Here is a 15051-nt window from a genome sequence, read left to right as displayed (position 1 = left end):
ATGGGTTTATAATACCTATGCAGGGTTATTTACTCATTCATTCAGCAATCATTTGTATCAATCAATATAAACTGTGTGTTGAGTTGGACCCAATCTTTGCCCTTGGATAGACACAAACAGTATTGAACTAGACACAATCTTTGCCCCCCCTGACTAGCAGACAATGCAGTAAGATGAGGTTTATCAAGGAATTTAGTACAGGACATGGAACAGTAATGCTTAAGAAACTTTGGTTGACTTGCCCTTTCTCCTGGAATGGAGAAGGTACAATTTTCAGAACACATTTATGGCCTTTGTCTCTTCACTCCAACCAAAAAACATTCATCCTGCAGTAGAAACAGCCCCAGGAAACTTCTTTCAGATCCAAAGAAACCACCTGCCAGGGGGTTTGGAGGAGATAAAGAATTTCCACATTTCTAGAGATAGGTGCAGTACTTGACATTTAAGGACAATATAGTAAGATGACTCAACGGTTCCTCTTAAGCCCCAGTATCCATGGCAATCAGACATTCCACAAGCTTTGATCTAAAACAGAATCATCAAGTCAAGCATGAGGAGACACTTAGCAAGTTAAAAATCTAGTTTTGTGAAGTGGAATCATTGAATGTTCACAACCATTTTCCAGACAATTAAGTCTTAACTTAAAACATAAACATAAAACATTCAAGAGCATCACATAACATTATACCATGTTGGTTTATAATAGAGGTCGCTGAAATATCACAAAATTCACTTTTCTAGAAATGGCAACTGCTTAATCATTGCATTGCCAGAAGGCAGTTTTACCCACAGCCTCTAGGAAAATTGATTCTTCCCCTCTCTGTATTTTCATTGTAGGCACAAAGGCATAAGGTGCCAAATATCTGCCACATTAAACTGTTTTCTTTCTATCACTTTATTTCCATAAACCACAAAATACAATTTAGATCTTCCAACCCTTCTGTGCATTTTCTCAAGACATTTTCAATGTAAGACAAAGACATAAAGACTAAAACAAATACAGAAAGATGTATTTTTTTCTTTAGTCTATGAAATAAACTAATCCAATTCCATTCTTTAAGCTTGAAAATGAATGCATGCCTAAGAGAAAAACAATTCACCAGCCACATCTGCTAAGCCTGACAGTTAACGGAGCATGGGGAGTCAGGAAGATGGGCAAGAAGAGATCTTCCAAACACAGGCCACTGACTAATAAGTGAGAGGGTAATGAAGGACAGAAGAACGATTTTTTTTTTAAAAGGTAGAAATCCACAAGCCTGCACATCATGTAAACACAACACCTGTAACTTTGACCATACACTGAACCTCTAGGTTTCCCAGAATTTTTCCTGGTCAGCATCTTAGTAAAAATGAATCATGAGAGATTCTTTCTTAAAAAACAAAACAAAACAAAACGTGTTCAGTTAACAAATACCTACTGAGTGTCTACTGTGTCCCAGGCATGGTATGACACCTGTGAAACTGACAGACACAGTCTCTACTGGTCCAGGAGCTTTCAGCCAAGTAGGGAACACGTAAGCCAGCAGGCAATTCCAGGACGGCGTGGCATCCTCACAGAGGTAACCCAAGGGCCGGGAGAGCACAGGAGGGACACCTAACCTCCTTGAATGTGGACTGTTCCAAATCAAGGACTGAAATAAACCAATGAAGGGCAGGTACTAAGAGTGCTGAGGAGAGGGAAGAGGTTCCAGGTGAAAGGGAGGGCACGTGCAAAGGCCTGGAGCAAGAGCATTGAAAGTATTAAAGATAATTCAGTCTGTCTGTCCCTCTCCCCAGGAAGGATAGGATGGTTCTAGCTCTAAGACTAACGCCAGCATTGGCTCACATCCTGTGTGGGGATGGGGAAGTGGCGGGAAGACACAGCGGTGCTGAGGGTCATGCAGTAAGCAGCTGCGCCTGGATGGGGCCACTGGACCATATGTATTCTAACCACACAAAATTGTCCCACTCTAAAAGAACATGTGTTTCAAGGCCCTCACAGAGGAGGTACTGATAGGTTTGTGTCTATTTAAACATACTAGACTGGCAGGATGGGCTATTCAACAAATGGGTGCTAAACATTGGATGATGAGGCAAGACTCATATGCTCAGAAAGACTGGGTTCTATATAGAGGTTCAGGCCGCTGTGGATTGTCAGACCTGGCGCATAGCACTCACGTGTTCATTCAGCTCTTACATGCACCATAAAATGTCCTAGGAGCTAGTTACAAAAAGATAAAAAGTCCTCACCCTCAGGGAACTCAGAATCTAAATGGGGGGGGGGCAGCCATGTGCAGAAGATTCTATTACCTCGTAATAAATGCAATACTAACTAGTACAGAAAGTATGGGAGCCCACTGGAGGGCCCCTAGCCCAGGGAAGGGTGAAGGCAGGCTTTCTAGAGCTGATGATGCCTGGGTAGAGCCTTACAGGATTAGCAGCTGAGTGCAAAGGCAGAGAAAGGCCTTCCTGGCTGATGGAGCTGCAGGGAAAGGTTCAGGGCAGCGGCCCATTCAGAGAGCAGCAAATAGCTGGGCCTTCGGATGCAGGGTGAGGATGGGGACGGGAGGAAGAGCAGTTACTGCAGTAACCAACGGCCAAACCATAAAGAGCTTTGCATGTCATGTTCAAGTATTTAGATGAGGTGGGAGAGAAAGAGGAGCCCAGGACAACTCCAGGTCTATGGCCTGGGTAACTAGAGGAATAGGGTCCCATTAAGCAGCATAGAAAAGCAGAGTGAATGGATACTGAGTATAAGGTAGCTGTGGGAAATCCAAGTAAAATATTACTGGAGATTTGAGGGGTGTGCGTATATTTATAAAACTGTGGAGATAAGCACACACACACACACACATAATTCTCCAGGTCAGAACTAGACAGATTTAGGGGCTCCCACATGTGGGTGATCACTGAAGCCACACTGGGGGGAGTTTGCACAGAGAGAGTACAGTAAGAAGAGGCCCAGGAAAGTAAGAAGAGCTCAAGAAAACACTTAAATGGCAGTTGGAGGAGACAGAGCCTTCCAGGGAGACTGAGAAGGAACAAGTTGAGATGTGGAAGAAAGCTAGGACAGAGTAGGAGCCCTGGGAATTGAGGAACAGGTGAGTTTCAAGACAGCAGGTGGGATTATCTTGGTCAAAGGCAGCCGAGAGGTCAAGCAGGATATGGCCTGGCCCTTCCCACTGGATACAACAGTTTGGAGGTTGCTGGTGAATTTGGCAAGTGTGGCTTCTATGGGGTGGTGAGAAGCTGACCAGCAACGGTTGGTAAATTAATTTGAGATGAGAAGAGAAGCAATAAACATACACAGATCTTTTAGGAGGCATGGGTGGGAAGAGAGAGACAGGTTTGTAGTGGGGATGGAACTGGGGTCAGGGACGGTTGGGAGGGAGGGATCTTCAAATGATTGCAAGAGAAAATGTATTGAGCTCTGTTGCACACTGTAAATCTGCATGCAAACCTTACTTATTTATTAACACTATCTGGGAGACCCAGCAGTAGCCTGGTTTGAATTAATAGTAGGACATTGGCACCAGAGAAACTTTGTGTTGAAGAGAGAAGGAGGTAGCAACCTAAGAGAAGCAAGCAGAAGAGTAAAGGTATGTGTTCGTGTTTACCTTTGTCTTGACTCTGATTTTCAGCTAATCTCTTTCCTGTAGGACTTTGATGTTTTTCTGTCTCCTTTTACTTGGTCTCTCTTCAACACCTGACAGGCTTCACACTCATGTCTTCTGTTGCAATTAGACCTAAAATGTGGCCTCCTTGGAGTGGTGATGGAAAGCCCCAGCATTAACACCCTGAGATCTCCCAGAAATCCTGATAAACTGAAGATGTTCTAGTGGGAAAGTCTGAGGGAGGGAGAGAACTGGGAAGGAGAGGGAAGGCCAAGGGGAAGAAGGGAAAGGAGAAAGAGGAAGAAGAGGGGAGAAAGATGGAAGGCCCGTTACACTAGAGGGGAGGGGAGACGGAGGGAGGGCAAGGAGACGGGTCGGTCAAGTTAAACTGGGGAGGGGTGTGAACTGAAACAATGTTTGTCAGAAATGCCATTTTATTCTGCTCAGGTATTTCTCCTCATTTACTCAACAAACAGGTATTAAATAGCCACTCTGGGCCAGGCCCTATGTTTGGTGCCATGAGCATTACTGAGCCGAGAGGCATTTACAAGGGTAGGAGGTCAATGCCATGGTGGCAGCAAGCTTAAGTGAGGCCCCAAGAGAACAACTCACCAAGCCTTGCGGGTCCATGCCAGTTTCCCCGAGGAGAAGTCATCTGTTCTGTGAGCCACGGGATCAGTAGTTGTTGCCTCTTCAGAGAGTGAGCCGTGATGTGAGAGATGCCACATGCGAGAACCACCCAGCAGAAGTGCAGGTGTAGGGGCGCAGCAGGGCAATTATAGACCATCAGGGGTAACGAACGCCTGCTGTGTAGATGAGAGAAAGGACAACAGATTAGCATGTAAAGTAAATAGGGACCAGATCAAACAGCATCCATTTACCATGTTAAGGATTTGAGATTTATTTTAGGTGTAGAGGGGTTTTAAACATGGGAATGTCATTACCATATTTACCTTTTAAGAATATCATTCTGAAAGGAAAATAAAACCCTGCAGTCAAACATTGAACTCTGATTAATGATATGCATGCACAAATTATTTAGGAGTTAGAGCACTGATTTACTTTGAAATGCATGAAAAATAAGAGGACAGGTGGATGACTAGATAGTTGGATAGTTGCATGACAAAAAATATACTAACATGGTGTCTTGCCAATGGGTTTCAGTCCCAGGCAAGTTTGCTATGGATTCAATGTCACCAAAGAAAAGGACAGGAAAATGTTCTTGGGGTGAAAGGGTTATACCCAATTTCATTTCCAGGTGGCAGGTCAGTCACTAGAATCCCATTCACTCAGAGTGAGTCTGCAAGCAGTGAGCCGGTCTCTGCCTCTGGGCCTCTCTGCCCGCACAGCCATCCCACACAGCCGTCCTCAGGGCCTCTCTGCACAGTTGTCCTGCACAGCCGTCCTCTGGGCCTCTGTCTTCAGCGCTGCCACCACTGCAGCTTCTGCTCTGCTCTCCTGCAGTCTTGCAGCCATGCCACAGTGGCGTGCCCAGAATACTGGGCAGAGCTCTTTACATAGAATCAACATCCATGTACTGCCCACAGGTGTGCAGTGAGCTAGTCAACCAGGGCCAGGTGAGAATCCTGGCCACAGGCACTCTCATTTTATCCACACATGGTAATGTTAAATGTAAGAGGTGGGTGAGAGAATTGTATAATTCAACTTTCCTTCTGTTTGAATTTTTTCATAATAAAACACTGGGAAAGTAGCTCATTCTGGCTTCTGCTTGGGTAAAGCTTTGAAGGAGCCGGGGGGGCAGTTAGGAGGCTGCTGCAGTGATTGAGGCCGAGACGACCATGGTCCAAATACCAGGGGGAGAGATGGGGATAAAATAATTTGATTTCAAGAGATATTTAGAAAGTTAAATTGACAGCTTTGGTGAGGGGATGGAAGTAGATGGTAGGAAGGGGTAGGGATAAACCACCCATTTCACCTGCTCTGGCTGCAAACCAATTAAGAGCTGAAACAAGGCTGGCCAGTGGATTTTGGGGTAAGAGGAAGGACTCAGAAAACCCACTAAGAGCTCTGAATCACTACCGTCCCCTCCAACTGGCCTCTGACTTCAGAGTCACATCAGGAGATTTCTGGCATTACTTCTTTGCTTTCTGCAACTGTCCTTGAACTCAGTGGGTCTCCACTGTGTGACGTCATGAGGAGAGGGGCAGTAGGAGTTCTTACCACCCCACATATGCTGTGGCCCCAAACCAGGGAGGCTGGGCCGCCCCTGCCTGACTCACCCTCCCTCAGAACTCTCTGAATGCTTCTGTAGCTCTGCTTCTGGCAATTTAAGTGCTCTGTTTTGTTTTTTCAGAAAAAAATTGTTTGACATCAGCAGCTTCAAATGGCTTTAAAACAGCTTGCTTTGGTTTACCAGCTTTCAGTCAAGAAAACAGATTTCTCTGGAAGACTAAATCACAATATGGCAAAAATGAGGTTTCCTCAAGGGCCAGAAACTGCCTCTTTGGGGAGCAGCTGTTGGCTTGATGGTTCTCTGAGTGACAGCCTCCTAACCCCTCCCTCCCTCCTTCCCTCCCCGACACCTGCGCTTCCTGTAATTTCAGCTCATTTCCTATAGCCTTGTCCTCGGGACTGTTAGCAAGTCCCTCATTGTCCTTCTTCCCTCCTGGTGAAGGACGTCTACCAGAGGACCTGTTTTCCATTTCAGTAATTACTCTTGTGCTTTGTTTCTGGATGCTTGTCCCTGTCCCTAAGGAGCCATCCGAAACTTCACATTAAACCCAAACTCCCTCACCTTGTCAAGGCTTAGAGTTTCCTGAATATTTGTGAGGACTCGAACAGAACATACACACCTGCTCTTCCCCTGCCAAGTGGGTGCCCTCGGGAAGAGACCGGTGCTCCAGAAATGCCATTGCCATTTGGTATCAGGCCCTGCCAGGGAACTCCTCATTCACTTAGGAGGCTGGGCTGGCCACTGGCACTGTTCCCAGATAAAACCAACATGTGCTTCCCAGAACACGATCTGATCACGGCATTTGATATGTTGCTTTTAAGCAGATTTCCCTTGAGGCCCGGACAGCATCTCCCCATTTGGTCCTGGAGGTCTCCCCTCACCTGGTCCTTAGGCATCGGATATGCAGTTGTGTCTACCTGAGTTCCCATCCTAGCTCTGCCACTCCCCAGCTGAGCCTCAGTTTCCCCACAGTTAAGACAGGGAGGGCATTCACGCTGAGGGTTGTTTCTGGGGTAAGCAGACCACATACAGAGGGCCCAGGTCCTCTGTGGTGCTCAGTACCCAGGACTGTGACCACCAAGGTGTGGAGAACGTCACTTCCCAGCATGACGGCCGCCGTCAGTGGCAGCGTCAGCTGCATCACTGAACCACACAGCCTGGGCTTCATTGTCTTCAACTGTAAAATGCTTTCATTGTTGGTTTTCATTTCCTGTATTGGTAACACTTCTGGGACTCTGGCTACTCTTCCTCTGGAGAAGGAACTTGTTACAATCAAGAGGCAAGGAAATGGGCTCCTTTTCCAGCGGTCCCGCACCTTTGGGACTCACCTGAGAGTCTCATCCCAGCCTCTCCTTAACTGGGAGCATTATGACTGCTGAGGACGCTTGTAGGATTTCACAGGACAGCGGTCCCTGTATGCTAGGGGAGGCTGTTTGGTGGGTTGTGGAGGGACTTTCTGGTTTTGTTTGTTTTGGCTTCAGTCTTACATTGAAATTCCTGCACCCCCAAGGCCCCACTTTATCTTGGCATGGCTGTGCTGCGGGGTCTGGTCTTCTGCAGGAAACCCAGCCCCTGTGGGCTGCCAGAGATCACTGTCACTCAAGCCACCGGGTGGCCCATCCCAAGTATCTGACCTAATGATGGGGCAGGCAGAGCTGTGGAACAGGGAGGGGAGAGAGAGGCTTCATGAGATCAAGGGTAAGAATTAAAACTGTGAAGACTTAATGTCAGGCACAATGCCAAGTTCTTTCCCTGAACTTTTCTTTCATTTCTTTTCCCAACAAGCCCTTTATAACAGCCCTTAATACAGGTAGGGAGACTGAGAGAATTCATCTTCTCAAGGTCATCCAGCTAGCAAGTCCCTGGCTGAGGAGCCACGCTCTTACCCACCCAGGGGATCTCTGCTTCCCCTAGAAAGCGAAACCCTCCTGGCTGTGCGCGCAGGAGGCCCCTGCACTTGGGCGAGATGGATGCTGTTTAACTGGGGCCAGCTGGCATTCCGCACCTGCAGCTGGCCTAGGAAGTGGAGTGGGTAATAAACGGGCGGATGGGAGAGGTCTTCACAGCCTCACAATCTCTGGAGGTGGGAGGGAGCAGCTCCTGCTTTAAAAGTGAGTGTGAAGAAAATGCCAGAAGGAGCAGCACCTTTCCACTTCTCACCTGACTCACCTGATTCTGTTGGAACACTCCACGGCCACGTCTGTGCTTGAAGCTGGTGCCCTGGAGAGAGGCCAGCTTGGAGGTAGAATTCAGAACATACTGGGGGCTTGGGAGGGGGAGCCGGGTCTCCAGCCCCAGCAAGCTTAAAGCTCTGCACCTGGGCCAGGCTGGTGGCTCTGTTCCCCTGTGATGGGCGCACGGCCGCTCCTGCATGGCTGGACTCCGGGGTGGGTGAAGGCCGAGGGACGCCTGGTTCCTGAAGTGCTGGGCATTTGAGACAGCGTGCTCTTTTGTCTCTTGTTTTCTTTGTGTTTTGGTCTCTCTTTCCACTCCTGTTACCAGCGCTCCCCAGAACAGAGCTGGAAACACGGTCTCAACGAACAGCGAGGGAGAAGTCGGCCTCCCCCTTCGTGGATCGGCGGAGATCGGGCTTGAGGTGGAAGGCTCTCCCATCCGACTCGGGCCCGGGCCCTCCCCTCCGCCTGGCTCTGAGATGGGCCGAGGCTGCTGGAGGCAGCACTACTGAGCTGGGGAAAGGACTCTGGCTACAGGGGACTGGGGAGGGCGCCAGCTGTTGGGGAGCTGCGGGCCCTGCGGGACCCCTCAAAGGGGTGGAGTCAGGGTTGGCACCCCACGAGGTGCATTTGTTACACTGCCCAGTCCCACTGTGCCCTCTGCCTCATGCACAACCTGGTTACTAAGCATTTGATCAGTTACCCAGGGTCAAAGCTCTAAATTCGCAGCCCATAGGTCACTGAATTAGAAAGGCTGCCCTGGCTGGAGACAGGCCAGGAAAAGTCCCCTCGGGGAGGGCTGGAACCTTTCTCCTCCCAACCCTCACCTTGGGGCTGGTCTCTTCCCTTCCCTGGGTTAGTTCTGCATGAACAGTCCTTGGGGGTGGTAGGCAGACTGAGAAGGTTCGTGCCCCGCCCTGCCCTGACATTTCATGACATGCCTGAGGTAGGGGTCCTGGGGCAGCCAGCATGTCATGGTCACTTGAGGGAGCCTCAGAGCCCATGCCCACCCCCAGGGAGAGCAGAGGGAACAGAGTGGGTGTGCTCTCTCTATCTCGCCATCACTCAGTCTCCTCTCCGCTGCAGGCCATGGACTCGTGTTGGCTGCTCCTGTTGGGGCTGTGGACGGTCACGCCCATCTGGGCTGGGGACGAGCAGCTTAATGTCTGCATGGATGCCAAGCACCACAAGCCAGAGCCTGGCCCAGAAGATAAGCTTTACGAGGAGGTACAGAGGCCAGGCCTGGCCCAGGGGAGGGAGGGGGGCTGCCTTGGTGAGTCAGGGGAGGACATAAATGCCAACGTGGTTTCTGAACCTCCATCAACCCTGACCAGTCTGGTTCCTTAGGTTGGGATTTGGACAAAGGCCACTGGAGGAACACTATGGGCTTTTAAGACCCTGACTGCCGAGTGATTCAGAGTTCTCATCTCTCAGTTGCCCGGCCACTTGGGGAGCAGGGGCAGACGGTCCTTCTGGGGGCCCATGTTGGTTCAGCATAGAGCCAGTCAGACAAGGTCCCCTTCTCTAGCCTTCCGACCCAGGCCCTGGGGAGACATATGACTTAACTGACCCCTCTCCAAGCACCTAAAGGTGACTGACTGATAGGGACATGGAAGGGACGGCAGAGCTGGCATGTACCTGTGAGCCCTTCTCAGCTATGGGGCCTCCCTCGCAGTGCAGCCCCACATTCCTCTGGGTGTCATGGGCTCCTCAGCTGCCCCTCAGAAGCTGAGACCCTAGAGGTCCTGTTTCAAGGGGCCTTCGGCAGCCTGTGGCAACGAGGTCAATTGTAGGTGTCCTTGGTGTGTGAATACTGACAAATCATCGGCACCCCTTCTATTCAGGGGGCTGCTGGCCCAAAACCACCCCACTTAGCCAGGTCTTCTAGGGGCCATGGTCACTTTCCTCCCCGAGCACTCGTCAGATCCCTGCCCCTTCCCTACCCCCACCCGCTGCCTTTGGCCTCTTCCTCCACCTGCAGTGCGTCCCATGGAAGGACAATGCCTGCTGCACGGCCAACACGAGCTGGGAGGCCCACCTGGATGTGTCCCTGCTCTACAACTTCAGCTTGGTTCACTGTGGATTGATGATGCCCGGCTGTCAGCAGCACTTCCTCCAGGCCGTCTGCTTCTACGAGTGCTCCCCGAACCTGGGACCTTGGATCCGGCAGGTGGGAGGCCTGGGCTGGGGAGGCAGGTCCCTGCAGAGCCCTGCTCCTAAGGGCCTGAGCTCCAGGATGCCAGGAGCAACAGGAGATGCTGTCCCCCCAGGAACAAGAGCAGAGTCAGAGGCGGCTGCTGGGGAAAGGGAAGGTGGTGGCAGCCTCCTCAGGCCCTGGGGGATGGCACTGGGGTGACTGGTCACGTGGGAACAACGGGATGAGGGACCGTTTGAATCCCATCTTCTGTATATAGGAACAGAAGCTGTGCAGCCTGGGCTAAACGATTTAACCTCTTAGCCTGGTTGTTCTTGTTTGCAAAATAATACTTAGAGACTTTGTAAGAGAATATCTGCAGGTGGTTCCTGGCACAAGTACCACTGTAGCTATTGATAGTCTTCAGATTGCTGCCATTAGTAGTCATCTCCTGCCATGCCTGTTCCCAGGTGGAAAATGGGCCAGGAGAGCGAATTCGGGATGTGCCGCTGTGCCGGGAGGACTGTGAGCAGTGGTGGGCCGACTGCCGCACATCTTACACTTGCAAATCCAACTGGCATGGTGGCTGGGACTGGAGTCGGGGTAAGTGGTGCCTAACAGGGAGATGGAGGCCCCCCACCTGGGGGGCAAGTGCAAGCCCCTCTGGTCCTCCAGGGCAAATACTAGGAATGTGAGGGTGGGAGTCAAGGTAGGTAAGTTGTCTGTGCGTCCATCTCCCGCAGGGAAGAACCGCTGCCCCGCGAGGGCATTCTGCCACCCTTTCCCCCATTACTTCCCCACCCCAGCTGACCTGTGCGAGAAGATCTGGAGTGGCTCCTTCAAGGCAAGCCCCGAGCACAGGAGCAGTGGGCGGTGTCTGCAGAAGTGGTTTGAGCCTGCCCAGGGAAACCCCAACGTGGCTGTCGCCCGCCTCTTTGCCAGCCCTGGTGCATCCCAGGAAGTCCCCTACACTCTCATGGCCTTCTCTCTGTTCCTGTCATTCCTTTCCTGAGAGCCCCTCAAGCCCCTCGCACTCCAACTCCCACGTTCCTCCAGCTTCGGCCCGGCCAAGCCATGGCAGCCCTTCTCAGGCCCTTCCTTGAACACAGCAGCCCAGGCTGGGGGTTTGTGGGACACTGAGGCTGCAGCAGCTGGTGTCTGAGCCTTGACATTTGGTTTTAGTTCCCCTCCACTGCTCTGCTCTGTCACTCCCTGCCTGGAAGGCAGCCACGGGCTGGGAGTGCCAAGGTGAAACCACTCCTGCCCTTAAGAACGGTGGGGCTCTGACATGGGGCTGCAGGCCCTTCTCATCCAGTGCACACCCACCCCTGCACTGGCAGAGCTGATGGTGACAGCCTGGCATCCTGTCCCACAGTGGTGCCTCCAATAAAGTGGTAGTTGGCCTTTCTTTTCTGCATGTCCCACTCTGTCCTAGCTCTACAGTCAGGGTTAAGCTGCACAAAGGAGCCAGTATTCCTGCTGCAATGACATCTCAAAGCTGGTTGTTACTTTCATAACGATGATGAACTAAACTCATGTCAGGCCCTCTCTTTATATCCTCAAAACACCCCCCTGATGGGAATACTTTCAGTATTTCAATATAAAGGAATACTCTCCCTCCTTTTTTTTTTTCAATAAATGATACACTGTACAAAAGACCCAAAGCCAGGGTGAGAATGGGGCCACACAGACCATCGGCTCTATTTTGGATACCAAGATTGAGGTAGCTACCTCAACTACTTCCGGCTTCCCTTCCTTTTAACCCCAGAACCATAACACACTGTTCTGGAATTTTGGAGGCCCAAGTTCTAATCTGACTTTATCACTTCCTATATGACTTTTGAAAAATCCTTCCACCTTTATTTTGAGACTCAGATTCCCTCTATACTGAGAGGAATGAGCTAGTTGGAGTATTATAATAACTGTCACTATTTATCAGATAATTTAACTTAGAAAAAGGAAAAAGCCAGGGCCATTGTTTTTTGGGATATAATCTGTGCTTCTCAGGCAGTGCCATGTCCTAAAGAACGAGACAGAAGAGTCACAGCTGGCTCTGAGGACACTCTGAGAGGACATGTCCCTGCTGTAAGGAGACTGGCAGGTGACCCCCTAACTCAGACCCTTCCAGAGCCTGAAGCCCAGCATCTTCCCAGCATATATGATGCTTACCCACAACCTTTTCTTCAACAAAGGAGGTTTCTAATAGGTCTTCTCCCAAGTTAGTTGGCTTTTCTGTCCCTCATTCTTGCCAGACACCAGCAAGCCCTGCTCATGGATTAAACTCCACCTCCAGTCCTCCCGTGGGCTCCATGAATGCTGCCCTTTACTGCGCAAAGTTTGTTACAGGAAGGGCACTTGAGTTCTAAAACCAATGAAGAGAGTCCTTCCCCCCCGGAAGTCTGGAGTAGGAAAAGGCACCAGTGTGGAGACAGACAGCTGCAGTGGTGACAAAGCATGGCACTGCAAGTCTGCAAGAACAGTGGATGGGCCAGGGATGGACCTCATAGTGAGACAGAGGAGGGGGAGGGCCTCTGGAAAAAGACAAAGCAGGATAACCATTGTGAGATTGGCTTTGGTTTGCTGGGGGCCCAGCTTATTTTTCTGACTTTACCCAAGGGCTCCTTTTTTACCTCCAGCCCTAAACAAATGATTTGTTGCAACTTGGGCAATGCAGCAAGCAAGCCCAAAACAACATAGTGAAAAAACAGGCAGGATTCCATCTTGAAACCCAATTAGTTAAAAAGTAAGACAATAACTCAGCCCACCTTGGGAGCAAAGCAGGCAGTCTTGAATGATATGCTCCCAGACCAGGAAGCTGCTGTCCTTGGAGGAAATTAGAGCAGTAAAATTCTTGTAAATAACCAGGAAGACTAATAAGAAACTTAATGTTTCTTCAAAGGTAATTGGGACCACTTAGCAGGTGTACATCCCTAGCCCTTTGTCTCTCAACTGCCTATTAAACCCCTAGACAACGCACCACCCCGGGACTCCCTTGTCCCCTCCTGGCTTGAGCCAGGAGCTCTGTCTTTTCGCTTTCTCTCTGCCTTGCTCTCCTACCTTGACTGTTCCCGAAGTTCATTCTTCAGCTCCGTGAACAAGAACCCCAGCATCAACAGGGTGAGGCTGGAGCCTTGGTGAAGGGGTCATTTTGTTAAGAACAGAAAGAAAATGCTAGACAAAACCCAGCAGAATCCCTAAGGCATGAACTATATGAAACAGAACTTTTAATTGCTCATAATCGATCAATAAATTGTGGCTTCAAGGATATATATGATATAGGTAAAATTTCCTAAGAATTCAGGACTTCAGTGTCTCAGCCAGTGTGCTTGGTAAGAAAACTGAGAGTATAATGACTTTTTAGAAGTATTTTTAGGTATAAGTATTAAAAAGTAGTCAAGTAGGGCTAAAATCGAGACAGACAAAATAAGACTAGTTCTGGGAGCCCTAATAACTGTCACTATTTACCAATCACTTTGTGTCTGGGGCTCTGCTAAACTCCTGACACATTAGCTCATCTGATCCTCATAAATGCCTTAAGAGGGACTCTTGTACCCCCATTTTCCAAATTAGGACCGAAGTGTATGTAGGTTTGAAAGCAGGTAAGTCTAACCCCACCATCCGACTCCTAAGGCTTACACAGAACATCCTGGTAAGTGGATGAGAGGGGCTGGAGCAGAGGTGGGGAGTGTAGGGAGAGGAGGCTAGCTCATGGCAGGTTATGGTCAGCGAAACAACCGAGCTGTCTCCCTGAATCCAGTTGGGAGGAGCTATGGGTTTAAATAGTAGAGTGGGACAGTCAGATCTGCAGATAAATTGTTTTAATCAGAGTGATCCATGTATGCAACTAGAACACAAAGGTCAGAGGGTCTCTAAAACCTATCAACAGAGGCAGCCAGGCAGCCCCTCAGCCCCAGGGTCCTTCCTAAAGGCACTCACTTCTAACCATTCCTGGATTCAGCTATGAAAAAGTTACAAAAGGTGGCTTATCTTTCCTGCCACACATTCAGACTATTTTCTACTCTCTATTCTTAGAGTTTCTCAACTTAATCTTCTAATCTTTAATTTTGGCAATCTACCTTTACTTTTCTGGAGACTTTTTTTTTTTAATTCCATTGTTCTTCACAGCCTGCTATTTTTGGTTTTAGGGATGTAATATTTTCTCAAATCTCACGGAAATTATAATTAAAATTTTTTTAAAGCCAGTTTCTAGTCTCTGATCTGTTTCCTCCAAGGTCACTCTGTTCTCTTTATCTTAATTTTTTCCTGCACACTGCTGGTGACCTTGGCTGGCTGTCCACATTTGAAAATGAGGGTGGGGTTGGGTTGATTTTTCTTAGGTAGCTGATATGACTGTCCTCTATGGTTATATCTGGGGGTTTACTCTCCTCTGACTACCAAAGTTGATGGGGAATTCTGGGTGTATGGGGAAGGTTTATTGACCAGAAGACTTTGCTTCGGAGTATGGAAACTGAGGAAGACCAACCAATGAGAACATGCAAAGGCTATTTATTCAGAGCTTGATGTAACAAGAGAGTCAGCCACCATCGCTGGCATTTTGGCAGAGACTCAAGGGCAGGCAGAGTAGGGGGAAAGCTTCAGGTGTGCCCTAATTGAGGCTGTTGGTCTGCGGAAGTTGTAGGTGTGCTAACTAGCAGCCGGGCATCCGATGTAATTGTTAGAGGTGCATGTTTGGCTTTCTCTAATTGATCCTCAGCTGGAAGCAGGGATGAAAATAAGCTATCAGTTATTAATCAAGTCCTTGCTATTTGGGGCAGAAAAGTAGGTTTCCTGGGTTGGTTGCTAGAGATAGTGGTCTAACTTCCTATAAGCCTGACTTAAAGATAGTAGGCTGGCTTTCTGGGCTGACTACTGCAGGGAATGGGTTAGAATTCTATTTTTATATACTTCCGGCCACTGTCCATTTGTAATGTGCAGTGTCTCAAGACTGAGTTGGCA

At 49.2% G+C, this 15051-nt stretch overlaps 1 protein-coding gene across 1 annotated transcript; it reads left to right on the top strand.

The window, feature by feature from the left end:
• The first annotated feature begins 6893 nt into the window (after positions 1 to 6893).
• On the top strand, positions 6894 to 11492 carry IZUMO1R (IZUMO1 receptor, JUNO). The gene is made up of 6 exons (XM_057508187.1): positions 6894 to 6966; positions 8290 to 8585; positions 9048 to 9188; positions 9943 to 10131; positions 10566 to 10698; positions 10839 to 11492. Exons 1-6 carry the CDS (start codon positions 6894 to 6896, stop codon positions 11105 to 11107), a joined length of 1101 nt encoding a protein of 366 aa, XP_057364170.1. The 3' UTR covers positions 11108 to 11492.
• The last annotated feature ends 3559 nt before the right edge of the window (positions 11493 to 15051 follow it).

The sequence above is a fragment of the Manis pentadactyla genome, chromosome 9, assembly GCF_030020395.1.
Source record: "Manis pentadactyla isolate mManPen7 chromosome 9, mManPen7.hap1, whole genome shotgun sequence".
In the NCBI taxonomy this organism is placed as follows: domain Eukaryota; kingdom Metazoa; phylum Chordata; class Mammalia; order Pholidota; family Manidae; genus Manis; species Manis pentadactyla.
The sequence above is the reverse complement of the archived record's forward strand: the minus strand, read 5'-3'. Positions and strand labels throughout refer to the sequence as shown.

What these genes read in the sequence shown, in the direction of transcription:
- IZUMO1R (XM_057508187.1), top strand. Translation starts at nt 6,894, where the DNA reads ATGACGGCCGCCGTCAGTGGCAGCGTCAGCTGCATCACTGAACCACAC. An exon ending in CAGGGTTGGCACCCCACGAG is followed by an intron (nt 8,586 to 9,047) that starts GTGCATTTGTTA and finishes TCTCCGCTGCAG; the next exon opens with GCCATGGACTCGTGTTGGCT. An exon ending in AAGATAAGCTTTACGAGGAG is followed by an intron (nt 9,189 to 9,942) that starts GTACAGAGGCCA and finishes CTCCACCTGCAG; the next exon opens with TGCGTCCCATGGAAGGACAA.